This window comes from Panicum virgatum, chromosome 3K, assembly GCF_016808335.1.
Source record: "Panicum virgatum strain AP13 chromosome 3K, P.virgatum_v5, whole genome shotgun sequence".
Taxonomy (NCBI): Eukaryota; Viridiplantae; Streptophyta; class Magnoliopsida; order Poales; family Poaceae; genus Panicum; species Panicum virgatum.
This window is the reverse complement of record NC_053138.1, coordinates 19837793-19865643: the sequence shown is the minus strand read 5'-3', so window position 1 is coordinate 19865643 and position 27851 is coordinate 19837793. Positions and strand designations below refer to the sequence as shown.

The 27851-nt window shown below is 44.5% G+C and overlaps 2 protein-coding genes and 1 long non-coding RNA gene across 7 annotated transcripts; 1 reads left to right on the top strand and 2 right to left on the bottom strand.

Annotated features, from left to right (window-relative positions):
- The first annotated feature begins 896 nt into the window (after positions 1-896).
- LOC120698197 lies at positions 897-13840 on the top strand. Of its 5 annotated transcripts, none has more exons than XR_005684748.1 (9): positions 897-1123; positions 1609-1716; positions 1819-1942; positions 2072-3843; positions 8919-9033; positions 9906-10007; positions 10126-10269; positions 12022-12323; positions 13671-13840. It is a non-coding gene; the product is annotated as an uncharacterized LOC120698197 (long non-coding RNA). The 5 variants fall into 5 exon arrangements; XR_005684751.1 differs by lacking the exons at positions 12022-12323; positions 13671-13840 and adding an exon at positions 10396-11069 and having other exon boundaries at positions 2072-2132; positions 3489-3843; XR_005684749.1 differs by lacking the exons at positions 12022-12323; positions 13671-13840 and adding exons at positions 9212-9283; positions 10396-11069 and having other exon boundaries at positions 9968-10007.
- Positions 13841-14806: 966 nt separating this feature from the next.
- Positions 14807-18218, bottom strand: LOC120698196 (receptor kinase-like protein Xa21). The gene is made up of 2 exons (XM_039981724.1): positions 15411-18218; positions 14807-15313 (listed from the first exon to the last, which is right to left on the bottom strand). Exons 1-2 carry the CDS (start codon positions 18166-18168, stop codon positions 14913-14915), a joined length of 3159 nt encoding a protein of 1052 aa, XP_039837658.1. The 5' UTR covers positions 18169-18218; the 3' UTR covers positions 14807-14912.
- A 6420-nt stretch (positions 18219-24638) lies between these two features.
- Positions 24639-27796, bottom strand: LOC120698195 (ribosome production factor 2 homolog). The gene is made up of 6 exons (XM_039981723.1): positions 27591-27796; positions 26155-26358; positions 25617-25862; positions 25296-25532; positions 25059-25124; positions 24639-24968 (listed from the first exon to the last, which is right to left on the bottom strand). Exons 1-6 carry the CDS (start codon positions 27660-27662, stop codon positions 24861-24863), a joined length of 933 nt encoding a protein of 310 aa, XP_039837657.1. The 5' UTR covers positions 27663-27796; the 3' UTR covers positions 24639-24860.
- Between the last annotated feature and the right edge of the window lie 55 nt (positions 27797-27851).

Sequence of the window (27851 nt, the reverse complement as noted above, 5' to 3'; positions counted from 1 at the left end):
AAAATATAATTTTTCTGCATTTTCTACAATTTATCTGAAATTTTTATAAACTTTTCTAGTATTTTCTACAATTTTTGTACAATAAAATTTTATAAATAAAATTTTCTAACATTTTCTACAATTTTTCTGCATTTTCTACAATTTATCTGAATTTTTCATATACTTTTCTAGCATTTTCTACAATTCCGGATCATTTTTCAAAAAAATTTCTCACATTAAACAACTAATCAATACCACAAAAATGGTTGGTAAACCTAAATGATTTTTCTAAAAACTAATCCTAATTCTACGTAAATTATAATAAAAACAGTACCTAAATCGCTAAAATATCATTACTGCTGCATACACTAATTATAGAATTAAACATAAAAAAAATTTAGAATGAGAAAGTTGAGAAATATTTATTACCTGCGGTTCGGATCCAAAATCCGGCAGGGTTTCGCCGTTGCAACTCCCTCCCTCACTTCTCCTCTCTCCATCCCCTTTCTGGATGTCGTGGGAAGCAAATGAGAGGGAATGGGGAAGCTCAGCCTTTTATATAGGGAAACCTGCCGCTCCCCTGTCGAGCGGCTGCCTGGCCTACCGCCCCGCCATCGGGCTGCCGCCTGGCTGCCGGGCGGCAACCTCCCCCTATGTGCCAAAATGCGATTAAAAATAAATTTTATTTATATTAAGGTCCCTACCGCCCGGCAGGAGGGCGGCAGCCTCCCTCTAGAGGCCAAAATATGATTAAAAATAAATTTTATTTATATTAAGATCCCTACCGCCCGGCAGGAGGGCGGCAGAGCAGCCGGGCGATAGGAGTATAAATCTGTAAATTATGAAACTGAAAATATATTTCCGTAAAAAATGATTTTGAAAAATATAAAAATAAAAAAAACGCGCCAACCGCTCTGGAGTCAAGGAAGGCACCTTCGCCGCCTGCTGCTTCCGCCTCTAGAGGCTCCATCAACGACATCTTCATCTTCGAGAAGCTCGCCGCCGAGCTCACGCGCTACAGAAAGAAGCCCACCGTCACCTCCCGCAAGCTCCAGACCTCGGTGCGCCTCGTCCTCCCCGGGTGCTCGCCAAGCACGCCGTCACCGAGGGCACTGAGCTGAGGCTGTCAGTCGCTCCTCACCAGGTTCACCTCATCTTAGCTTGGTCGTGGTAGCAGTAGTAGGTGGGTGGTGTTGGTAGCTGTGGGTCCGTTTGTCTGTTAGGGCTAGTGGTAGACTGGTACTAGTAGTGGTTGAAACTGGGAATGGATGGGGTGATTTCTATGCCGTTGTGCTGCGGTTAGAGTTGTCGTGGTGCTTTTGGAACACTGTTCGCTCATGGATCGGGAATAGTCGCGGTGCTTGTTCTATGAGTGGTTTCTGCCAGAATGTGATGCCCCCACTACTCAGTTGCGGTGTGTCTGGCAGTAAACTGATGAAGATTAGATGCATAAATGTCAAATTTCTGGAACAAGTGTGTTGCGTGCTTGCTAGTTGCTTGTTGAAATGTCTGTGAGGGCGGCGAAATGTGAAAAAAATCTGCAGTGCTTCAAATCTGGAATTTTGTGCTCTTATATTCCTAGATGCATTTGCTCTGAGGGATGAAACTCTTAGACACGCCAAATTTCAGCTTCAGGTGCATTGTGGAAACTGGAGAATGGGTAAGAAGCTATGATCTATCGACTGGCATGAGCAGTTCTCTAGTGCTACTCTGGAGCTTCAAATCCTGTCGTCTGTGGTAAACTTTGCTTGACATTGTACTGGTTTCTTATGCTGTTTCAGGATTCATATAAACATAGGTCTACTAACTGGGTACCTTGTTTGGCTTCTATTATCCCAGGATCATGTTCCACCAGCTTGTTTGCTGGTTACTCTTCTGATATCAACTGCATGGAGGCTTCTCTTTCTGGTTCCGTCTTCCATTACTGGCAAACCACACTTAAGAAGACCAAATAGCTTGCAAGGTATTCATCTGGTCCAACCTTCAGCTTTGATTTTCATTTCTGTTTCACTCTGCAGAGATGTCTTCCCATCCACTCTAATGTTCTTTTTATCAGCTAACTGGTATATATTTAATTGAATTGTTTTTTCAGGACTGTACCATCAATGGTGGACTACTGGACTTCATCTGGTGTTTCAGTTGGATCATATTGAGTAAACCCAGTGACGGGATTTGAATCTATAAAACCTATATAGTTGATCCCCACTAGAGATTTCTCTCAACATGCAAGCTTTCCACCTCAGCAGTGCACTATCACATGCAATTAAAACCCACTACACTAGCATTTTGTTATCCACATAAAAATGTCATGCAATCCATTAGCATTAATTTATAATAATTTATTCATTTATAAAAGTAATTGGAATATATATAATTACTTCATTCAGCCACGTCAACATGTGCATCACTATTGGGTTTCATAAGGATTTATTACTATTATCTATTCTCTGAATCAGTGACATCACCTTCATTATTGTAACCATTCAATCAACTTCGTGCACGTCTTATATCCATTAAATGCATGTCTTATTGGTTTCTTCTCTAACCAAAGAATAACTCAAAAATCTATTATTTTTCATCCAAGAGATTCCTCATATGGTTTTCAATGTAATCTCTACAAATGCACCAATTATACAAGGTTTTCTTTATTAAAAAAAATCTATCATTTTTTGTTTTTTACAAATTCAATCTAAGTACTTATTTGTCTTATTACATGCTCTCCATAGCGTTTTATTTAAAGAATTATTAATTTTTAATCATAGTTTATCGAAAAACTCCCTCAAATACGGCAACAACGCGCGAGGAATCACCTAGTATTTATAGATTCCCATGTCTCCTAGTGCGTTCATTTGACCTCCATATATTGCCTGCATTGTTATTGTATTGACGAAATTTCTGCGGTAACTTCGGTTTTGTTAGTTTCAAAGATGAAAGTATTAAGTGCATGCATAGAATATGTTATATGTGGTGATATGAAACTTTTATTAGCTGCTATTTGTCATGATTGACATCTTCATTTAGTTGTTGGATGCAATATTTCTGGTGCTGGTGCATGCAGTTGTGCCTTATTTGAGTTGGTAGCTGTAGTGTGGCTATGAGTCTGGTGAGCTTTGAGAACCGAGTTCTTACAGCGAAACCCAGCCTGTCTAATCTTGAGAACGTGCAGTAAGGTGTAAGGTGTAAGCTGTATAATGTAATGGTACGCCCTACTGCTGTTAAACATTTCATATTTAAGGTATCCACCTTTTAGGGCGTCAAGACCATTAGAGTTCACTTCCTGTTAGGTCGGTAGTAGTAGTTTGGCAATTTGGTGTTTGTCAGAGTTTGTTTTGATATGAGTTGTGATGGTGCCTGTTGAACTATTTTCACTCATGGATCTGAAATATTAACTGCTTTATTCTACATGTGTGCTGAGTATTTTTCCTTAATTCTATTGTACTATTTAGTGAAACTCATTAGTGTTTTGTAAAAATTAGTGCATGAAGCTAATTACCTTTTTTTTAATGCAGAATGGCCATTGTTGTTGTGTTCTATCGTGGAGCTTCAAATATAATTCCTAGTTATATTTGTAACCTTTTGGGGAAGATGCGGAATACACCACAGAGGAAGCGTGAGGAAGCGTATATATCCAGCAGTGGCCATATGGGCCTAGAGTATATGGGCCTTAACACCCCCCTTCAAACTCAAGGTGGAAGTGGAGGATCTGAAGCATTGAGTTTGAGCAAGTGAAGCCGGTGTTGCTCTTGAGTTTGTGCTTTAGTAAAGAAATCTGCCACTTGCAATTCTGAAGGCACGTACTGAAGAGCAATTGTATTTTGCTGACAATGTGATCGAGTAAAGAAGGCATCAACACCAATATGTTTTGTAAGTTCATGCTTCACAGTATCATTGGCAATTCGTATAGCTCCAGTATTATCACATAAAAGAGGTGTAGGAGCATCACAAGAGATACCAAAATCAGCCAACAACCACCGAAGCCACACAATCTCTGAAGTGGTGGTGGCAAGTGCTCGAAGCTCCGCCTCGGTACTAGAACGAGATACAGCTACCTGCTTCTTGGATTTCCATGCAAGTGGGGAAGAGCCAAGAAGAATACAGTAACCAGTGACCGATCGACGATCAGCTGGATTACTTGCCCAAGTGGCGTCCGAGTAAGCATGGAGCTAGAGCGGACTATCAGATGCATAGAATAAGCAGCGGGATGATGTCTCCCTTAAGTATCGCAGCACACGTAACAAATGGCCATAATGGACTGAAGTAGGAGCGCTCACAAATTGACTCAGGATGTGGACTGCATGAGCAACATCGGGGCTGGTAACAGTGAGGTAAACAAGGCTGCCCACAATGTGTCGATAGCGAGAGGGGAGCCATCAGTTGGTAGAAGTTGGAGATGAAGTTCCATGGGTGTTGTAGCCGTTCGATTATCACTAATGCCAGAACGAGCAATAAGGTCTTGGATATATTTACACTGAGAAAGATAGTATCCCTTTGCAGTACGCAGCACCTCAATACTCGGAAAATAGCTAAGAGGGCCCAAATCAGACATCTGAAATTGCTCGCTAAGCTGTTTCTTCACATGGGAAATGTGTTCAACATCATCACCTGTGATTAACATATCATCCACATAGAGAAGAAGCAAAGTACGGCCACGTGGTGAGAGATGAATAAATAAAGCAGGGTCATGATCACTTGGTGAAAAACCAGCAGCTTTGATCACAGAGACAAAGCGCTCAAACCAAGCACGAGGAGCCTGCTTGAGACCATAGAGAGCACGACGAAGACGACAGACATATCCTGGAGGAGCATCAACTCCAGGAGGTGGATGCATATAAACTTCTTCACGCAAGTCACCATGAAGAAAAGCATTTTTTACATCCATTTGAGAGATAGTCCACGAGGAAGAGGCAGCCACTACAACCAAAGTGCGAACTGTGGTCATGTGAGCAACAGGAGCAAATGTCTCATCATAATCTCGTCCCTGAATCTGCTGAAATCCTCGAGCCACAAGACGAGCTTTATATCTTTCAATAGACCCATCAGACTTGGTCTTAATTTTGAACACCCACTTGGATGTAATGGGTACAACATGTGATGGTAGTGGAACAAGATCCCAAGTGCCTGTGCGATCAAGAGCAGCCAGTTCCTCAGACATAGCAGACTGCCATTCAGGAATACAAGAAGCTTCTTTATAACTTGTTGGCTCATCAATAACAGCATTCACACGCGAAAACCCATATTTATCAGGAGGCTTGACAGTAGCACGATCTCGTAGATTATATCGCAGGCCAACCTGTGACTCATCAATGTTAGTGAAAACATCAACAACGGGCGCATCAGGACTGGCCAAGGTAGGAGAGCTGGATGGAGACTCAGTGGAGGTAGTGGTACGGCGACGAACATAAACTTGTGTGACAGGTGGTTTGGAAAAAGGATGAGAAGGAGGTGGAGTGGGTGGGGATGGTGCAGCAATATGATCAGTGGAGGAAGTATGAGGAAGACACATAAAGGAGGTGGACTCTGTGGGTGAATTAGAAGACCGATTTGAAGAGTTATAAAAGAAAGGACGGTCCTCAACAAAGGTCACATCACGAGAAATGCGTATGCGACGAGAGGAAGGATCATAACACCGATAACCCTTATGCTCATGAATGTACCCTAGAAAAACACATTCAACAGATTGTGCAGTCAACTTAGTCCGCTCACGTGGCGCAAGCAAAACATAGCATGTGCATCCAAAAACACGAAGATGATCATATCGAGGCGGAGTACCAAAAAGTACTTCACCAGGAGATTGACCAGACAATTTGGAGGATGGCTGTCTATTTATGAGATAGACAGCCGTAGAAACAGCTTCAACCCAAAAATGCGAAGGAACAAAAGAGGAGATCAAAAGTGTGCGAGCTGTCTCTATGAGATGGTGATGTTTGCGTTCTGCAACACCATTCTGGGCATGGGCTCCAGGACAATAAAGCTGAGCAAGAGTACCCTCATATGTCAAAAACTGGCGGAAAATATCAGACAAATACTCTCCACCAGAGTCAGAACGAAAAACTCTAATAGGTGTAGAGAACTGGGTGTGAACCATACGGGCAAACGACTGATATATGGAACACAATTGTGAACGATGTTTCATAAAATAAATCCATGTATAACGAGAATGATCATCAATAAAAATGACATAATATTTATGACCACCCTTGGAAACAAAAGGAGCAGGACCCCAGACATCAGAGTGAACAAGGTCAAAAGGCCTAGCAGAATGTGAAACACTAGATGAATATGGAAGTTGTATTTGCTTTCCAAGCTTACAACCCTTACAATGAAAGCTAGACTATACAGAGGTGTGACCTAAGCATCCTGACTCTATCAAGTTGGACAAGTGGGATCCACATAGGTGACCTAGACGATGGTGCCACTGAGCAAAAGATGAAGTGGAAGCCGATGCAGCAGAAGACACATGAGTTGAAGACACATTGGATGAAGGAAGACGTAAGGTATCCAAGACATAGAGGCTAGGAGCACCTTTACAGCGACGGCCAAACCCAATCACAGCCCCGCTCTGACGATCCTGAACAAAACAAGATGAGTCATCAAATCCAACAAAGCAATTATGATCTGTAACTTGTCCTACTGAAAGAAGATTCATAGACAGCTGAGGTACAAAAGAAACATTGGGTACACTAAAACGAGAATCACAGAGTGAACCCTTATGAGTTATGGAGCAAGATGTACCATCAGCGGTCTGAACAAAAGCACCATCCATGGCTGGCTTGCAAGAAGCTAACTGAGACTGATCAGATGTCACATGAAAGGAGGCCCCTGAATCAAGAACCCAAGATGGTGATGAAGTAGCAGGGGAAACTGCAGCAACAGATACAGAGCCTCTAGGCTGAGAGCCAGTACCATTACTACCAGAGCCTCTAGACTGAGATCCAGTACCATTGTTGCGGGCAGCCCGGGCAGCACGGCGTGCACGAAAATCAGCTAACTTCTCTGGATGCTGAGAGAAACAATTGTCTGAAGTGTGATTGGTCTTGCCACAATGCTTACAAGGCTCTGAAGAGGAAGCCTTGTGTGTACCATATCTCTGAGGAGCTGCCAACACACTAGAGGAACTGAAACCAAGAGCAACTGACATGGATTTAAGACGGGTCTCTTCTGCAAGCAACTCAGACAAGGCCTGTGACATGGTGAGATTAGAAGAACTCTGAAGTAGCCTTGTGCGAAGAGAATCAAACTCAGCCCGAACACCCATAACAAATCTGTATGTAAGGAACTTCTCAATGAATTGATGTGCTGGACATGGATCTGCAGTACACTCGGGCACCATAGAGGTCAATGCACCCATTAGGCGATCAAAAGCGGAATAATACTCATCAATGGACATGTCATGCTGCTCAATGACATGAGTTTGCTGCATGAGAGTATGTAAAAGAGCTCCACTGTCCTGAACATATCGTTGTTTCAGATAGTTCCATATGCCTTTGGCTGTTTTAAACTTACGAAGACTCATAATTATGGATTGTTTAGTGCTGTTAACTATAGCAGCCATTACTTTTCCATCATTAGTCTCCCAGGTTCTAACAGCATCAGCATTACTACTATCATCTTTAAGCACAGGTTTATCTTCAGACAAATGAGGAAGTAACCCACATCCCCTTAGTGCAGTTTCGACTGAAAAAGCCCATTCAGGATAATTCTGACCATCTAGAGTAATATTGATAACAATGGCATTGATCTGAGACATGACTGAACAACAAAACTTGAATGAAGGAAACTATTACCACAAGAATCGTGACGGAGAATCAGCAACAGGCAGCAGAACTGAGAACCAACACGCAGCAAAACTGAGAACCAACAGCCGAGCAGAACTGCAGCAGTACAGAGGCTCGACAGGACTTCCCGTGACGACGGACGGTGGAGGGCGCGACGGGCGCCGGAGAGGCCGCGACGGGCGGCGAGGTAGGGCGCGACGAGCGCCGGAGGAGGCCGCGACTGGCGGCGAGGAAGGGCGCAACGGAAGACGGGCGCTGGAGGCCGCGACGGGCGGCGGGTCACGGCCGCGCCGCAACGGGAGGCGGAACAGGGCCGCGCGGCGACGGGCGGCGAGGTAGAGCCGCGCCGCGACGGGCGGCAGAGCAGAGTCGCGCCGCGACGGCTGGCGGCGACGATGGATGGAGGTGGCCGCTCCTCTCTGGGAGCCGCGACGCGCGGCAAAAACAGAGGAGGCGACGTGCGCGACGGTAGGGGCGGGCGACGGAAACCCTAACCTTGCTCTGGTGCCATGTAACCTTTTGGGGAAGATGCGGAATACACCACAGAGGAAGCGTTAGGAGGCGTATATATCCAGCAGTGGCCATATGGGCCTAGAGTATATGGGCCTTAACAATATTTTCTTTTATTTAAATTTTCTGATGTTGTTCCATGAAAATACCATTCTCAGAAAGATATACCAACAAGCAGATATAGCATGGTCAGTCAAGGACCATGTCCCACTGCCTTCTGTTGCTCCTATTTTGAATGTCGATGCATGAGTTAGTTCAGGGGATCTGGAACAGTCTTTGTGTGTGTGATACTTTCTTCCATAGGGAAGCATTTTGACATACACCTTATAGCCATTTTTCATTTGCAAAGAACTCATCATAATAATAAGTGGCAAAACTATAGATTTTTATCTGTTTGATGATATGTTACAAAATGTAACTTGCATACATCTGATGTAAACAACTGCAGATTGTTAATAACATAATGAGAGGCCTTTTACTCATTCATCTCATTGAACATTCATTAACAAAAGGCATTCTGACGAATAGTCACGCTATATATTTTGTATGTCAATGCATTTTGTGCTTGCAGATATATATCATAAGTTTGTAATCAAATGCTAAGAAAATAATAAGAGAGCTAAAACATCTTATGCTTCTGCACTTTTTTCTTAGTGATCATCTGCAGGCATCTAGCCCAATTTCAGCTCTTTATTCATCGTTGCACAAATCACTACAGACTTGTTGCTACTCATCTACGTTCCACCATATGAGATCCGACAAACTTAAGGTAAAAAATGTGGTGATGCTTTTGGAACACTGTTCGCTCCTGGCAGTTAACTGAAGAATATTTGTGTAAAACTGTATGTCAAATTTTTTGAACAAGTGTGTTGCGTGTTTTCTATGTCAACTTTTTGTGAAATTCTTTATTGCTTCAAAATTGTAATTGCATGTTCTTACATTTCTAGATGCATTTGCCTGGAGGATGAAACCCCTAAGTACAGCAAAATGAAATCCAGATACAGCAAAAATTGACTCAGGTGCACTCTCCTATCTGTTGACGACCAAAATTGGCAGTAACCTGAACAGACCGGTCTGACCGGTGTGTCCAGGCGGTCTGACCGGTCTATGCGTCTGTAGACGGTCTGGCATGACCAACCGGTCTGACCGGTAGGTCCGACCGGTCTGACCGGTCTAGGAGGAGTCCGAGTACAATTAGAGTTTTTAATAGATTTAGATCTGTAAACAGGATTTCTTACGGGGTAAGTCTTCCCCACCCTATAAATATAAAGAGTCACGGCCGATTGAAGGAAGAACCCAATCGAACCAATCAAATACATTTATCCTTATCGTTTTTACCTTTCTTTCTCGTTATCCTACTTTTCCAACCTCGACATGCTGTTCTTCTCTCGTCTCCATGGCGTTTGAGGACGCCCTAGCTGGCCTGCCGAGCCTAGGGCAACCCTACGCGTGCTTGCCCCGACGGGGTCCCTCCCGGGCGAGCGTTCGTCGGATCGTTGCCGTTGTGCACGGCGACCGGTCTGACCGGTCTGACCGCTCCACGCAGGAGGTGCTGCAAGGAGCTCCTCCTCGCGTCGTGCGACCTAGCGCGATCGTGTGTTGGCCCGTAAAAGGCGCCAACACTATCTAAATTTGCTTCAGGTCAACTGTCCAATCTTGAGAATGTGTAAGAAGCTCTGACCTATGGACTGGCATGGGCATAGCTGTACTGCTATTCTGGAGCTTCAAATTCTGATATCCATGGTAAAATTTGCTTGATATTGTGCAAGTTTCTTATGCTGTTTCAGAATTCAGGGAAACATACAAACATAGCTGTACTGAAGATAAAACTAAATACCTTGTTTGGCTTCTGTTATCCCAGGATCATGTTCCGCCAGCTTGGGATCATATTCCACCAGCTTGTTTGCTGGTTACTTTTCTGAATGTCAACTGCATAGAGGCTTCTCTCTCTTTCCACCTTCCATTACTGGCACACTACACTTAAAAAATCCAAATAGCTTGCAAGGTATTCATCTGCTACAACCTTCAGCTTTGATGTTCATTGCTGTTTCACTCTGCATAGATGTCTTCCCATCACTCTTCTGTTCTTTTTATTAGCTTTAATTGAATTATTTTGTCGTGACCATCCCAGCAATGGTAGACTTCATCTGGTGTGTCACTTGGAGCACATTGAGTAAAACCAGTGACAGGGTTTGAATATCGCAAAAACCATGTCTCACAGTGTAATCGTTGTATTGTATTCACCTGGCTTGCCAGGTTGTCATATTTGAACTCCAGATATTGTCTGCTTTGTTATTGTCTTATTGACGAAATTTCTCCGGTAACTTTGGTTTTGGTTTGTTCAAGATGAAAGTTAAGCGGCTGCATGGAATATTTATATGTGGTCATATGAAACTATTAGCAGCTATTTGTCATGATTGTTAGTTGTTGGATGCACAATTTTTGGTGCTGGTGCTTGCAGTTGTGCCTCATTTGAGTTGGTAGCTGTACTGCTGTAGTGTTGCTGAGTCTGATGAGGTTTGAGATCTGAGTTCATACAGAGGAACCTGGCCTATCTAATCTTGACAATGTGCAGTAAGGCGTAAGCTATATATGGTAATGGTACGCCTGCTCCTCTTTAACATTTCATATTTAAGCTACTCACTTTCGAGGGCCCCCAAGACCATTAGAGTTCACTTCCTGTTAGGTCGGTAATAGTAGTTTGGCAATTGGGTGTTTGCCAGAGTTGGATTTTGAGATGAGTTGTGGTGGTGCCTCTTGAACTATGTTTACTCATGGATCTGAAATATTAACTGCTTTATTCTACACGTTCGCTGAGTATTTTTCCTTGGTTCTATTGTAGTGAAATTTATCACTATTTTGTAAGAATTCTTGCAGGAAGCTAATTACCTTTTTTTTTAAAAAAAAATACAGAATGGCCGTTGATGTTCTATCGTGGAGCTTCAAATATAATTCCTAGTTATATTTTCTTTCATTCTAATTTCTCGGACGCTGTTCTATAGAAATACCATTCTCACAAAGATATGCCAAATTGCCAACAAGCAGATATGACATGGTCAGTCAAGGACCATGTCCCACTTCCTTCTGTTGCTCCTATTTTGACTGTTGATGCAAGAATTAGTTCAAGGGATCTGGAATAGTTTGGGTGTATGTGATACTTTCTTCAACAGGGAAGCATTTTGACTCATACATCTTATAGCCATTTTTCATTTGCAAAAAAACTTATAATAACTAGTGGCAAAACTATAGATTTTAATCTGTTTGATGACATGTTACAAAACGTAACTTGCGTACATCTGACGTAAACAAACACAAATTGTTAATAACGTAATGATAGGCCTTTTACTCATTTATCTCATTGAATATTCGTTTACAAAAGGCATTTTGTATATATATATATATATATATATATATATATATATATATATATATATATATATAGTCTATTCAACTCACGGGGTGTTGAATACTATTCAACGCACCGGCGGCGCAGCCCCAACTCCGGCGAGGAAAAACGCAACAAATATTTACTACTCCACCATCACTCATCGCATTCAATGCAATTAAAAGCAACACCATGACCCCATACCACAATTTTACGGTCCAAAAGATAGCCTTTTTACGGGCCATTAATTGCTATTTATTGGTGGCACATAAAATAGGCATTATTGCCATATCAATTATGGTCATTTTGCTCTATAATTGGTGGCCATTAATTAGTCGTTATTAATTTTGTTCAAAAACCATCACCTGGCAGTGTTTATGGACAAGGAAGGACGCCTTATTCGGAACCATCGGGAATTGCGCCCCTGATTATGCGAGATGAATAGATGATTATGCAACCAGTGCAAGGAAACTAGGAGGCCTCCCCCCACCCAAACATCGACTCGCTCCCAATCCACTGACGCCAGACTGTTTTAGGCATCCAAGATCACCACCCCTGACACCAGACTGCCAAAGAACAAGCAGAGGCAACAAACATTCCGCTACAACCACCGGCTACACCTGAAACTTTGCAGCACGGAGAGGAAGCAACAACCCCATCAGCGACAGTAGCAGGTTAGTTCATTTGCTCCCAAAATGCGTTCAATTGGTAGTGCCTAGCTGCAAGCCACAACCCACGTGCATGAATTTCGGGTGTTACCATGTTTTCGAACAGACAATTGTGTTCATTGCCATTAGAATATTTTACGTCATCTTTTACATTTACTGATGTGCATCTAGTTATCATTTTTACTTCAACTTCATATCGAATCATAGAGTATCGCATCGTATCAAAATCATAGAGCACAAGTGAGCAAGCACTCTCTGGTTCATCATATCTGATTCCTCACAACTAGAAGCTGACCCCTTTGTGCAATATCCAGAATAGTAGTAGCACAAGCAATACTCATAAAAAATTATCATTGTGTTTCCATGTTGCAAAGCTTGCTAGAGTAGTATTTTTTATAAGCCAGAGTAGTATTTGGTTCTTATTGAAGTAGTATTTTTCACACTTTTTGAGTAGTATTGTTGTACAAATTAGAGTAATATTTTTTTCTTACTGATGCAGTATTTTCCACAATTTAAAGAAGCACTTTGATAATTTTGAGTAGTATTTTTTGTGCGTTATAGTAGTTCATAACTCGTGAATCATGTGACCATTACATTATGCTGCCACACAACAGCACGGCCAATTTAGATAGTGAAAATAATTCTGCAAGTCAATAGTCAACAACACGGCCAATGTCATGATTTTTTTACTTCTCTAATTTTGAAAAATTACTCCTAGAAATCTTCAACATTTTTGGTAAATAATTCTTTGAATATTACTCCTCTTAATTATAAAAATTATGTAGTGTTTTTTTAATTTAGAGTAGTATTTTGTTCATATCCAAGCAGTACAATTTCACAATTTAGACCAGTATGTGCTTATGTTAGATAAGCTACAAGATATAAGGATTGAGAGGCAGTTGCATGCATGGGATGATTAATTACTTCTTTGAATATTACTCCTCTTAATTTTAAAGAATTTTATGCAGTATTTTTCATATTTGGAGTAGTATTTTTATTCATATTCGGGTAGTAATTTTACAATTGAGAGTAGTATGTGCTTCTGTTAGATAAGTCACAAGCTAGAAGGATTGGGGGGGGGGCAGATGCATGCACGGGGTGATTACTTCTTTGAATATTGATCCTCCTAATTTTAAAATTTTGGTAATTACTTATTCGAATATTACTCCTCTTAGTTAAAAAAAATTATGTAGTATCTTTTTCATAATTTAAAGTAGTATTTTTGTTCGTATTCAGATAGTAATATCAAAATTTAGAGTAGTAGGTGCTTCACAGGTTAGATAGAGTAGTATCTTTTACAATTTTCATATTCCATATTTTAGACACTGCAATAAATATTTATTGGTAATGCAGGCAGTTAGAAGAGGCATAGGGCTGATGCAAAGGCGCTCCTGAAAGCAGTGCTACATCGGAACATTTCGGACAATGAGCTTGTGGAATAGCATATTCTTTTCATTTGCAGTTGTATTTCTGCAAGTTCGCTTGTGTTAGAGCTGCATCATCAACCGGCAAAATCATGCTTGTATTGTTGTGTAAATGTACCTAAAGGTACTTGTGTAATCGTACCTGTGTTTTCGCAAGAGTAATATGAGTCCTCTCATGTCAACATTTTAATGGCAGAACCTGCTATAGCAGTACAAATTTACTACAAGTTAAGAATATTACAGATGTTGTAAACCGGGGGCGGGGGCCACACGTGCTGGGAGGAGCCATGATTATTTTTAGGCCCATCGGAGTAACATCTAGACAATTTGACACCACATTTTGTCAAAAAAAAAACTAGTGGTAAATCTCTATGAAATTGATGTATGAGGATTGACAAAATTCACCGCTCCCCGATCAATACAATGGTCAACTAGGCACTAACCCAGGTCAAACACATGGAATATGGGAAGAATCAATTTTTACTCCCGCGCTACCTCAACGGTGTAATTTTTAGATCGTTGTTTTGGAGGTCTGGTGAATGTGCTACCTCAACGGTTTAATTTTTAGATCGCTGTTGGAGGTCTGGTGAATGTGCTACTTCACGCGCTGAAATTTGATGCATTTTACTTCCAAGACACATGATGATATCACATTTTACTCCCGCATACACTAACGTAGTAAAATTTAACTTGTCAGAGTTACCGCGACCACTCCGCCGCATGCTACAACCGGTCAACTCAAATCCCTTTAAGCACGCCAAAACATTCATAGAGATAGAGATAGCTTTTACTAGTAAGCGTTAAATCAGGATAGACTGATAGGTGTCTGGTCAAGCGAGCATTAAGGTATGATGTCAAACCTTTACACACTAGCTTTTACTACCCGCACGATAATGAAGTCTGCAATAAAATGCCTAGCCAGCCATATTTTACTACCGTAAATACCTCTCGCCGGAGTGGGGTGGCTAAATAGACGGGTCATATATATATATATATATATATATATATATATATATATATATATATATATATATATATATATATATACAAATGCTAGGAAAAGAATAAGAGAGCTAAAACATCTTATGCTTCTTCACTTCTTTCTTAGTGATCATCTGCAGGAATCTAACCCAATTTCAGCTCTTTATTATATTCATCGTTGCACAAATCACTACAGAGTTGTTGCTACTCCTATATGTTCCACCATATGAGATCTGACAAACTTGAGGTACGAATCCCTGATATGATGCATCTCAATGGCTGCATTCTGTATTGGCACCCGCTCCTTAAGTTGTTTCTGTGAGCAGGATATTCCAAGGGCAATGACAGAAATCAAGAAATTCTCTATTATGCTTCTTCTACTGTTGTGATCGATGTCTGTGTGGAGCCACATTGCTGCATCAGCTATCTCCCAGATTCTGTCCGGAAGAGCATCTTCTGAAAACTTATGTAGATCAATTGAATCCCTAAACATATCGTCTGTTGGGTTCCTTCCTGTGAACATCTCAAGTAGCAATATGCCAAGGCTATAAACATCTCCAAGAGTTGAGACTGTAGAACCTTCACCATATTCTATGATTGCCCAAAAGAAAAATACTGATTAGAATGTCATGCTTATATAGGAACTTGGAATAATGATCAAGGACAAAATCAAACCAATTTCAGTTACCTGGAGCAACATAGCCAATGGAGCCTCTTAGTCCAATTGTGCTTCTGGAATTTTGCAGCGTTCTAACATGCCCGACACTTTCTGGAAGGATTCTAGATATGCCAAAGTCTCCAACTCGGGCACTCATGTCTTCTGTGAGAAGAATGTTGCTTGGCTTAAGATCACAATGAACAATTGGTGGCTGACAGTGATTATGAAGATAGTCGAGAGCATCCATGATATCAACAGCAATGTTTAGCCTTTGTTCTAGGCTTAGAGTATTGCTTATAGTGGGCATGCTAGATTTCGGATGAAGCCAACCGTTCAAGCTACCATTCGGCATGAACTCAAAAACTAGTGCCTTAAACTCTTCATGGTGCTGATTGATGCTGGAGCAACAAGTGATGATCTTTAAGAGACAGTGGTGACGCATCCTCCTAAGTGCCTCACATTCAGCCACAAAACTTCTATGGGATCCAGATTGTTCAAGGTTAAAAACCTTCACAGCGGTGATAGTTTGCTCATCTTGAAAAGTGCATTTATAGACCGCCCCGAAGCTTCCCCTACCAAGTAAATTGTCTTCGGAAAATCCATTTGTTCCATTTGCTATTGCTTGATAAGAAACTCTTCCAAATTGTTCCTCAACTTTTGGTTGTTGGAATGGGCTCTTCTGCTTTTGTCTAAGCTTAGTATGCATAAAATGGATGAAAGCAACAAGGGAAGCTAAGATCAAGAGTGCACCAGTTGTTCCCAGAGCTATTTTAAGAGACTTCATTTGCCTTTTTCTATTCTTTTTCATGGAGTTCGTGTGGCATGGAGCTAAACGAAGCTGAGGTATTCCACCACAAAGCTCTTTATTCCCTATAATTGAGAAGTTAGCTAAATTTTTGAAAACTCCCTCTTGAGGCACCTCCCCTTGCAGGTTGTTGAAGGACAAATCCAATTCTAGTAGCGATGTCAAATTATCTAGAAGTGTAGGGATTCTCCCTGACAAGTTGTTATGTGCTAGATACAACTCCTGCAAGCCATACATAGTCCCCATGGCATTAGGAATAGTCCCCGACAACTTATTCCGGGACAGCTGGAGTGCTATAAGCCCCTTTATATTACTTAAAGACTGAGGTATTGTTCCCTCGAATAAGTTGTTGTCCAACCAAAGTCCCTGCAGCACGGTGCACTCACCAATACCATCAGGTATCTCTCCAGACAATTGGTTACCTGTTAGAATCAGGTTATTAATATTTTTCAATTGACTAACTTCAGAGGGAATTGGGCCTGATAGAAAATTGTGTGATAAATCTAGGGACGAGGAAAGGAGAGGCAATCTGAAAATCTCTTTCGGGATCAGACCATTTAAGCGATTCAGGTGTAGATCAAGGGCTGTTAGATTTGTGAGCTTCCCTAAGCTTGTTGGAAGTGGACCCTCTAGGTTGCCATTGTATGCAAATAGCTTAGTCAACTTTGAGAGGTTTCCAATAGATGAAGGTATGAGGCCTGACAAGTTGGTGTTGTACAAACCTAGTTGAACCAAGTTTCCCAGCTTGCCGATGCTATTTGGAATCACTCCGCATATAGAAGTATTCGACACAGTGAGTGATTCGAGGCCCACCAGATTGCCAATGGATGAGGGAATTGTTCCTGAGATCCCAGTGTCATCCAAGGCAAGGAGTTGCAGAGTTGTTGAGAGATTCCCTATTGAGTGTGGTATCTGCCCAGTGAAAGCAGCATCGCTGTTGATAATTAACTGCTGGAGCATGCTGCAGTTTGATAGTGAAGCGATGAATTCCCATCCTTCCTTGTCATTTGCTTCAAGCCTATTGTGACCCAAGTGCGCGCGTTGCAGAGCTCGTAGTCTCCCTAGTGTGTGAGGCACATGTCCGCTAAGCCTATTCCCAGAGAGATCGAGTACTTGGAGAGCAGTGAGGTTGGATATTGAAGCAGGGATAGGACCCATGAACTGATTCCCAGCAAAGCTTAGAGAGCTCATGCCGGGAAACCTGCTGCCGATGTCGTCAGGAATGACTCCATGGAGCATGTTTCTCTGAAGCCACAACTGCTGTAGCGAAGACAAGTTGTAAAGGTAGTGTGAGGGCTCACCGGAGAGGCGGTTTGAGCCAAGGGAGATGACTTGTAGGCCAATGATGCCGCCGAGGCTTGGTGGGATTGTGCCATGCAGCTGGTTCTGCGCAAGGTTTAGGTACTCCAGCGACGACAAATTGCCGAGCGACGCCGGAATGGAGCCGGTGAGGTTATTATACATTAGGGCGAGCGCCGTAAGGCGTGTCAGCGTGTGCCCAAGTTCGGGGGGCACAGGCCCGACAAGCTGGTTGCCCTGGAGGATCATGTACTCTAGGCTGTAACAAAAGCTTAGGTTAGCGGGGATCTCGCCAGAGAAGGCGTTGCTGGTCAGGTCGAGGACCTGGAGGCGGCGCAGGCGGCCGAGGCTCGCCGGGAGGTCTCCGGCAATATTGTTGTTGGTGAGGTTGAGCGTCCGGAGGAACGACATGTTGCCGATGGCCGGGGAGAGGACGCCAGTGAGCCCACGGGACGGTAGGCTCAGCGTCACCACTCGCCGGTGCTTGCGCCCGCATGTGACGCCCTCCCAGCTGCAGAACCCGCCGCTGCTGCTGGCGCTCCAGGAAGCAAGCGCGCCGCCGCCGTCGGCGGCGGCCTTGAAGGCCAGCAGCGCAGCCGCGTCGCCGGCCGCCACGAGGAGCGTCGTTGAGATGGAAAGACAGGATGATAGCAGCAGCAGCAAGCTGAGTGAGCGCATCGCCATGAATGTCGTTTGGTGTGGTATGAACTGTGAAGTGTGGGGTGGCACGACGAGCTTGCAGTGGTTTGGTAGGTCATGCCGCTATATGCTGCTAATTTAAACTACTGGATCGTCCCGTGGCCTGGCCACACAGCCAGCCCCACAATCATGTGCCGACGGTGCGAGACGTGGCGTGGAGTTCACTCTTGACTCTTGACTTGGGGTCAGTCTCCGCCTGTCATTTTCCACACGTACGGCATTGGTTAGGCGCAGCCGCGCAGGGCAGGAGCAGCCTGGTTGCACAGTTGCATTGGCGGCTTAGATTTTAGACCTTGAGTGCGAACGCGCCCGCTGGAGACGTGGCCCTAGATCATAACGATTGTCTTGATTCTACTCTTCGTGGTGACATCCTGCCTCCGTTTATAAATATTCAAAAAATATATAATTATCATTTATTTTACCATCATTTGTTTTATCATTTAAAATACTTTAAGCATAATTCATGTTCTTTTATATTTGTATATTTTTCTCAATGCGATGAATAGTTAAATATTGAGTTAAAAGTCAATGGCGTCAAATATTTAAGAACGGAGGGAGTAAATATTATATATTCTTTGATTCTACATGATGCAGGCATGCGGCCTGATTTTCGATACGGCAATGGCCAAGGTTCTTTCACTAATAAGAGCCCGCTTCCATCATGCATCATGTAAAACATCTCAGCAAAAGCATGCCAATAATACATATACAACACTGTTCATTGAGATCTCCAAGCATTCCGATCCCCCGTACCAGAATGTGCAAACACAACTGATCTTAGAGTCGAATCCGTGAGCGCACATGGAAAGCTCAAATCCGCGAGCGCACACGGACGAGGACCACACCGAGCCAGCCGACCGAGACAGTAAGCACCGCGGCAAAAACACGACGAGGACACCACACGACACGCGTTGCCACGCTAGTCACATGAAACCTCAAAACAACCGTGGGCATTAGTATTCCTTCCACGTACATGTGACCACACGCGGTTTTATACTGGATCTCGTGGCCACAAGCCATCGTATATGCCCAACTGAAGTTGGTGAGATTGGCCTGGGTAGACTTGATGGCTTGGGGCCATCAGTCTCCGCACACTCCACACGGCATTGGTGTCCTAGTTTTTCATCACCACTTGGCACGGGTGATCTCTTTCCTAAGAGAGAATGCGGTGCCATTTTCCATACAACCAACCTTTGGTTGGCCACTTGGCCATTTGGCAGGACAAAAGGCATGGCGGCTTGTACAAAAGCAGCGCGCGGTCTTGCTGCGGCTACTATACTAGTACTTGCCACTTGCGACATGGCCTGCTTCCTTTTTGCCCCGGCCACAAAATTGACGGGTCCAGGTCCACCGGCGGCACGCCCGGCACCCCGGTTCCACGCGACGACGACGACGACGTCGTTGACGGGTCCATTTGCCCGCGATCGATCGGCAGGGCAGTAGGAAGTTTCTGCCTGTAATCTCGCCGGAGCTCGTCAGGAAGACGCGGCGGCATTGCGTAGAAACAATACCTGCGCAGGAATCCGATGCTTCAACCCATGGTGATTTGGGAGCTGCGGAAACAGGAGGGCACGTGTAAGGGTTGAGAAAGAAGTAAATGGTAGTATAGTTAAGGCCAGTCTCAGTACGAGTGTCACTAATACAGTTATCTAGACTGAAATCTTAAGAACTGTGCTAGTGGAGGGTCATCACCATGACACTCCTCTCACATTTCATGATACTCCTCTCTTCTCTCTCCTTATACTATTGGTACATGTTAGCAAATTTAATGTCATGACACTCTTATAACTCTTCCACTGAGATTGGCCTAAGGATCTATTATCTTAGTACTAGTAGAGATGCTTGTGGCATGTGTTTAAAGAACAATATTTAAAAATAATTAGATTGCATCAAATGATTAATAAATTTAAATTTATTTATTAATAGTGGAGATGCACGTGGCACAGACACATGTTTAAAGAATAATATTTAAAAATAATTAGATTTATCAAATGATCCAATATTTAAAGAACTATTAAAAATATTAATAGTGGAGATTGCATCAAATGATTATTAAAATTTAAATGTATTTATTACAAAGGACGCTGATGCCATGGACAGTGGAGGCAGGAGATGTGTGTCATTCCAAAAAAAAAGGTTGCGCTGCAAAGAAATCCTATGCGTGTGCATAATAAGGAAAGAAAGAATCGTGTGCGCGGGCGTAAGAAAAGATAGAAAAGAATATTTTTTTCCTTCCAAACACAAACCTTGTGCGTGTGGATAAGGAAGGAAAAAAATAAATCGTGTGCGTGTGCATAAGTAAATAAGAAAAGGAAAGAAACAAAAGAATATTTTTCTTCCAAACTTACTCCCTCCGTCCTAAAATGTAAGTCATTCTAAAGTTTTTATGACAAATTATGGTTGTGTAGAAAAGACTCTCCTATCCCTAATTATTAAGCATTGGGAATGTGCTAATTAATCTAACATGTCTTTTCTCATGCACCTCCCCTACATATACCTTCCCCTACATGATTGTACGCACATTTTTCTATTGGAAAAGATAAAAAAATAATGCACAATTAAGATGGTCGGGTCCACTCTCAATGTAGAATGACTTACATTTGAGAACAAATTTTGAATCTCAGAATGATTTACATTTGAAGACGGAGGGAGTACTTTTCCTCCCTCACATTTATGGGAATTTATGAGAATTGATTGGTCGGCCACGCAGGGTGGTTTGGCCGAAATTTTTGTCATGCATGAGTGTGTGGTATCGAAGGAAAGTAAACCGCGAGTAGAAGAGCTGGGTAAAACTCTTGGTGAAAAAAATATGGCTTTCAGGTGGAAATATTTTCCTTCTATTAAAAAATGGGATTCCACCCACTTTCGTCAAACCTCTGGACCTGACATGTGGGACCTCCGTGAGGGGTATGGTGGGTCTAAATCTGGTGAAAGATGTTTTCAATTGTTTCAACTTTTATAGTATAATATAATAAATAAATATAGATAGACTATACAAGCCCATCAATTTGTACTCTTGCACGGGCTAGCAATTTTAAGTGTTAGGAGTTGATAGATAAGTCTTAGGGCCTACATAATTAATCAATATTATTTATCTTTACTCTTTTTATTATATCATATTTTAATAATTTTTATACTATTTGCCCGTTACTATAGATTTTAATTACTAATTACTATATATGTCTTGTCGTTATACTTGTAAATTTTCTTCTTTATATCGCACATTTATATATATCTTCATCCGCTGTGTCATGAGTTGAAAACTAAAAAATTAGCTTCCCAGGCAGATCTAGAAGCTGGGGGCGCCGGATATGACATGGAAAACCATACTATGACATGGAAGAACCTTCATTTAGCTATAAAACCATATTATGCTAATGCCCTCCAAATCAGTGTAAGATCTAGTACAATCTAGTATAGGACTTTAGGATTGAAGTCATAGTAATTAAGAGATCTCAGGTCATGAGTACATTATCATACAATTGTTAGGTTCCAAGTCATAGTAATTATGAGAAACCCACTCATAGTATATTTGAGTCAAATAAGGGTCAACCCAAATCACTGCCTGTTAGTGCAGCACATGTGATGGCGAACTAACCTCCAAAGCCTTCTTATTCTTGGCAGTGATATGTTGCTTGCTCTGGTTACGGCCATCGAGAAGCAAGAGTAAGATGGCAGAAAAAACTTGTTAGAAGTGGAGATGATTGACGATCTTGGCACGGCACAGAACTGATCGCGTGGCAATACGATTCTATAGCAACTGCGCATTTGTTAATAAATTCAGGATTCACATAAACGGACGACGTCGCCCATCGCACTGGGCGACTCGGCGGCGCCCCCAGCCCCCGCCGCCGCGTAGCCACCATCTCCTCCTCTCTCCTCGCCGCCGTCGGAGGTGTCCGCCCGGAAGCCCGCGCGGCCCCTAGGAAGACAGCGGCGAGGACTTCGCTCGGGCTGGCCGCGTGCTCCGCCGTGCGGGGGCGGCGCGCGGTCAGCCGGCGCCAAGCCGCGGGGCGCCGGCGGCGTGCCGGATCCGTGGCGCCGGTGGCCGGATCCGGGCCCTCCACGGACGGATCTGGCGGGGAGCGTCGGCGGCGAGGCCAATGGGGCTGCGGCGGCGGAGTCGAGGTGGCGGGAGTCTGCGCGCGGTGACCTCGGCGCAGCCTGCGGTGGTAGCGACGGTGCGAGGCGCAGCCTGCGGTGGTAGCGACGGTGCGAGGCGCAGGGCCGCGCACATTGGCAGCGTCAGTGTGGAGCGAGCTGCCCGCGCGGCGTGGGGCGTGCAGCCCTCGCGCAACAGCGGCCTCGACATGAGGACGGGTCGGCGGCACGGCGTCCGCGCGGCGTGGTTGTGCGGCACGGCGTCCGCACGTCTGCGGACCGGCGACTCGGCGGCGTCCACGAGGATGTGGCCCGTCGCGGTGCCCGTGCGGCAGCAGGCTGGCGCCGCGGCGGTCCATGGTGCGCCGGTCTTGGCCGTGGAGGGCCACGGCGACGTACGACCTGCGCGTGGCCGTAGTGAGTTGCGCTCGCAGGGAAGAGCTGATATGCTGGCGTGGAGCTGCCGATAGGGTGGCAAGGCTGCGGCCAGCGGCGATGTGCGGCGGGTTAGGGGACGTCGGCGATTTGGCCTACGTCGGCCCGACTGCGGCTGGTGCGGCGCGAGCTGGCGTGTGTTCGCCATGACGGGTGGCGGCTTGGTGGCGCCGCTGGCCCCTGGCAGACTTTAGTGGTTTTGCCGGTCGGTGGGCGTGCAGCTAGGGATGGGATTCTCCAGGCGAAAGCCTCACCGGCTTCCTGCTGGTGGCGATGACAATGAAGCCTGAGGGTGTCGTTCTTCCCGTTGGGGGCGTCATCTTGGAGCCCATCCCTTATGCACGGTTTTCTCTGGGTGAAAACCCTGTCCACTTGTTGGACGGGCGACAGCGGCGCCATTGGCGTCATTACCTTCTTGGAGGCGTCGCTGGTGGAGACCCATCTCGGCCTGACGGTGGAGGTCTTGCCGGTGGCTTGGCAGGGCGGCTTGGTGCAGGTGGCGAGCTTGAAGGGGGTTGCCGATCTCATGCGGCGGCGACCAAAATCATGTTGGTGGCCGAGGGGCATCACATGGATGTTGGTTTTGGCTGCTTGCAGCAGACTGCGGCGGCTGGCGTTGCTTGGCAACTGTCAGTGCGGCGTGGGACTGCGTCGGAGGGCGGCGCTTGCGGCACCAACATCGTGGGACGGCTTGGCTTGCAGCGGACTGTGGTGGGTTGCTCAGCCTTGCTCAGCGACTCCGGTGTGGTACATCGTCGAATGGCGGCGCAAGCGACAACTTGGCTTGCTAGTATGGCAGCGGTGGCTGCTACGTGGGTGGCGCAACGCGATGCGGTCGTCTGGCGGGCATGGTTCGGCTGTTTGATGGGGATCTTGGAACACGGGGTAAGAAACGAATTCGCGACACGGAGTACTGTGGCGGATGTGGCGAGGCCCCCGCGTGCGGTGTCTTCTGCGTGGCGACGAGAGTGAGGAGGTCCAACGGCGGGTGTGGCGAGGCCCCCGCGCGTTGTGTCATCGCGGTGGTGACGGCGAAGGTAGCCTGCGATAGGTCCGGATTTGGTGGTTTCACTCTGTCGGATGGTGTATGGTGGGGCAGCGGCACTATGGCGGCAGGTCCTGCATGGCGGTGGCCTCCTCGGTGTGGTGCAGTCTGGGTTTTCTCGACTTCTTATCGACGCGGGATTGTGTTTCGACAGCGACTTCCTGGGCAGGAAAAGGTTGGTAGCCGCGGCATCTTAACTTGCTCGGCCGCTGTGGCCTGCAGTCTTTGAGTTTTTACCCGTGTTGATGGCCCAGTCCAACCGGGTGAATTGAGGTGGGTTGCTCCCCGTGTTGATGCCCAATCCAACCGGGGGAGTAGAGTTGCAGAGTTCTCTGTGTTGATGTCCCAATCCAACCAGGCGTGCTCTCTTTTTTCGTTTCTTTTCTTTTTCCTGCATATGGTCTCCCAGACTGTAGTCTTATATTTTTCTGCTATATAAATAAAAACTCACACTATCTTGTGTGGTTCGTTCAAAAAAAAACAGGCACATGGGCCGTGTTTGGATGGCTTCTGAAAAAAAATTCATGAAAACTTTTTAGTGCTTTGACCACTAATTAGGGGTATTAAATAAAGTCTAATTACGAAACCACCTCCACAACTATGGTATTGTAGTAATTATTGTAGCTAATAAGGCCTTTGACCGTGCGATAAGGGTAATGATTAGACGTAGTTACAGTAGCATCACTGTAGCAATTATGATGAAACTTGGCTCATTAGATTCATCTCGAAAAATTACAATCATCCATAAAAAAGTTTCGCAAATAAACTTTATTTAGTACTCCATGCATACATTCGTCTTTTTTTGAAATTTTCAAAAATTTCAGGTGATCAACCAAACACGGCCATGGATAAAAAATGCCAGTGACATAAAGAGTTCAGGAATACCATGGCTCAAAACTTTCATTGCATATGTGTGACGTAGTGAGTTCGCGAGTCACCACAATGGTCTTTAGCATACGAAAATGGCACTAAACTATTTACCACCCAATCTAACAGCAAGCGGTTTACACTTGGCTAATACAGCGGCTGGGAACAGTTACAAGCAAAAGTTCTTAGTCTGTCCAGTACCCAAGACAAAAAAACAAATATCTGTTTTTTACTCGGGGTTGACTTTTTGCTTCTTTGAGTGTTCTTTGTTTTTCTTGGCCTCACGGCGCTCCCTCTTCAGTCCCTTTATGTCGTTCGACAAGGCCAACTTTCCAACCTGAATTCAGTAAAAACCATGAATCAGTTTATCATGTCAAACGCAATCTTGACCTTTTTTATTGTTCCAGAAACAAAGTACAAAACAGACCTGCTGGTCTGGCATGTAGACCTTGCCCAGCTTGCCCTGCACTGGATCCTTGGTGACATTCTTCATCTGCAAGAAGGTTTATATTAGTGACTCAGGAAGATTTAAGTGAGACATAACACAAGGAGCTGGTAGTTTTTCAAGGCTAATGGAACTAAACTTAGCAATCACTAGCAATGTCCAATAAAAGATAACAACAATTCATCAAATAGTAAAGAGAGACAGTTCCATCAGGTATACCTTCTTAGCATGTTCAGCAGTCTTCATAGCTTCCTTCTTCAAACTTTCAACAGGAAGCCTATGCCTCCTAACTACCAGATTCATTGAAGGTCCAACTTCAACCAGCTCCATTCTAGGAATAGGTGTGCCTGACCTTTTCAGGCGGAGGGCACAGTGCATCATGTAGACAGTAGTAGGAGAGATTGCTGTGCACACATAGATCCGATCTACACCCGCAAGGTTTAGATTCTCTACAACCTGCATTTAACAGCAACAGTTTACTATGAAGCTCAAGAGAATATCCAAATCCTGCATACCAGCTTTTATGGACAAATGGTTCACCTCTCCTCTGAAAAGATCAAGCAGCACTTCTTTCAAATGCTTCAGGTCTTCCGAGCTCTCAAAATGTTCTCCTATGAAGGCAAAGAAAGGCTTTGATCCAAGTTTCGGCGCCAGCTTCTTATCATAAACATAAGATTCCATCGATTTGTAGTTCTCAACTCCTACTTCAACAAGGTCATATATGTGGTGGTCATACGTCCTTCCCAAAATCAGATTGTTGGGTCTCTTTTTGGAATGAGAACCATACTGCAGCACAAGTTCGAATATAGTTGAAAACAATGGAGTGAGCTTAAGACAAGACATCAAATCACCATGTTCAACACACGAGGACATAGGACTCGAGCATTAAAACAGATTTATCAGGGTGGTCAGAAATTCATTGTGTAGCTCAGTAAATTATTCTACTTCTACTCCTCACCATGAATTATTTACAACATCAGCAAATACAGTATGACATCATTTTGCAATGGAAACAATTACTTTTCACAGTGAGCATCCAAATGACAAACTAGAAACTAGTCGGGATGATGTCACCCACCACTATAAGGCTGCAGTCTGTCTTGAGGGAGAAAAACTCCAAAGAAGATTCTCCACCACTTTCAAAAGGTCTAATGCTGTCATTCTTCTTGGTGAACTTCACAGCATTATCACGCTTCAGGTGGTAAATATCTGACAACACAGAGTTCAACACAGCACTAGTCTTGGTACCATGGAGGACCAGCGTCTTTTTGCCGGTCTCAACCTGTCAAAATTATCAGAGCAGAAGCCAGACGGGAGGTTTCAATCATAAAGAAACATATATCATATGCTATTTCTATTTTCAGATATCTTATTAGCATACAAGGTTTGAAATATGCAGAAACTCCTAATACCTATACCAGCAAGCTAACGTAAAGAATTCCACATGATTTTTAGCATAAAGCATAGTGCATTGCACACTCTACCAAAAGCTCACATCTTTTTCCAGTTAACCAACGTACCACTAGATTTACTAAATTATATAGAGCTACATCGCTGACAACGGATAACAATTATACATGAAGGTAAAGATAGGATATGGACAGAACACAAGGATTGCTGAAGGTTATCCCAAGATTGCCTCATCGGTGCTGTTTGTTCTAAGATGGTACCCTGCACACTGACCCAGCAGGGCAGCCACAATGTTTCCTGGCGGTGGTTGATACAACTTGGCATGATGACATGAAGCCTTAGTACTAGTATCCAGTAGCACCAACTTGTTTTTTACAAAGGCCAAATGGCAAATATAAGCGACACACAAAACTACAAATATGATATTTTCGTCATATTGACATGTGTGTGTATTGCCAAAACAATATTGAAGCATGTCTTTGGGGCACTGGGCATATCGAGTAAGCGGACTTCCTTGTGACGGCGCCCAGCAGACAAGTCACAAGAGTGCCCATGGAACATGAATTGCACTAGCGAGTGGAGCAGCTGGTTAGGGGAGGGGCACGCAAGAAAGGTGAGGGCGGAGGGCCCCACGGCGAGCAGCCAACGGCCATACCACATATTTTGGAGGCCTTAAACAGCACGGCCATACAACACAGATTGGGCTGGCTAGTTTTGTGGATTAGATGAGGAATCCGGACAAGAGAAGTACAGACTCAAATATGTACCATCATCGATGGGTATTATGAACTTATAGTAGTTTAATTGTCTGAACTCTGAAGCTATCTCTATTCTCTCCAGAGATTTCGAAGTTTATTCTCCAATGCCAGGGATCCCCCAATGCCATATCTCACTGGAATGCCACCACCAATCTGCACAATTTCGGGGGGGGGGGGGGGGGGGGGGGGGGGGGGGATTGGCAGGAGGCCTAATTTGGCGGAAGCCCTGCACGGTAGATCATTCCGCAGTCCTCCCCTAGATACGGCCCCCACTCGACAGTACGCCGCGAGCCGCAGGGAGAACGGGGGTGGGAGTGGGAGGAAGGGGGCAGAGAAGGAAGCTTACGAGCTTGGGCGCGTGCTTGAGGAGCTCCCGCCTGGCGCGCTTGGTCTTGGGCACCCTGATCACCGCCACCATCTTCTCCCTCCGGCTCCGCTCCACGCCGCCGCCGCGGAGAACAAGCTGAAGAGGAGGGGAGGAGAGGCTACCGGTGACAGCACGGCTCGCGATCACTAAACCCTAGAACCCCCGCGCACCGCTTTTGTCCAGGAGAGGAACCCCGCCAGGCAACGGCGGCGCAGCGCATGGAGCTGTTCTGGGCTGACC

Coding starts and splice junctions, on each gene's coding strand:
- LOC120698196 (XM_039981724.1), bottom strand. CDS start 18,168: ATGGCGATGCGCTCACTCAGCTTGCTGCTGCTGCTATCATCCTGTCTT. Junction 15,314..15,410: donor CATTGGCTATGTTGCTCCAG/GTAACTGAAATT, acceptor GGGCAATCATAG/AATATGGTGAAGGTTCTACA.
- LOC120698195 (XM_039981723.1), bottom strand. CDS start 27,662: ATGGTGGCGGTGATCAGGGTGCCCAAGACCAAGCGCGCCAGGCGGGAG. Junction 26,359..27,590: donor TCAAGCACGCGCCCAAGCTC/GTAAGCTTCCTT, acceptor TAATTTTGACAG/GTTGAGACCGGCAAAAAGAC. Junction 24,969..25,058: donor TCTACATGCCAGACCAGCAG/GTCTGTTTTGTA, acceptor TACTGAATTCAG/GTTGGAAAGTTGGCCTTGTC.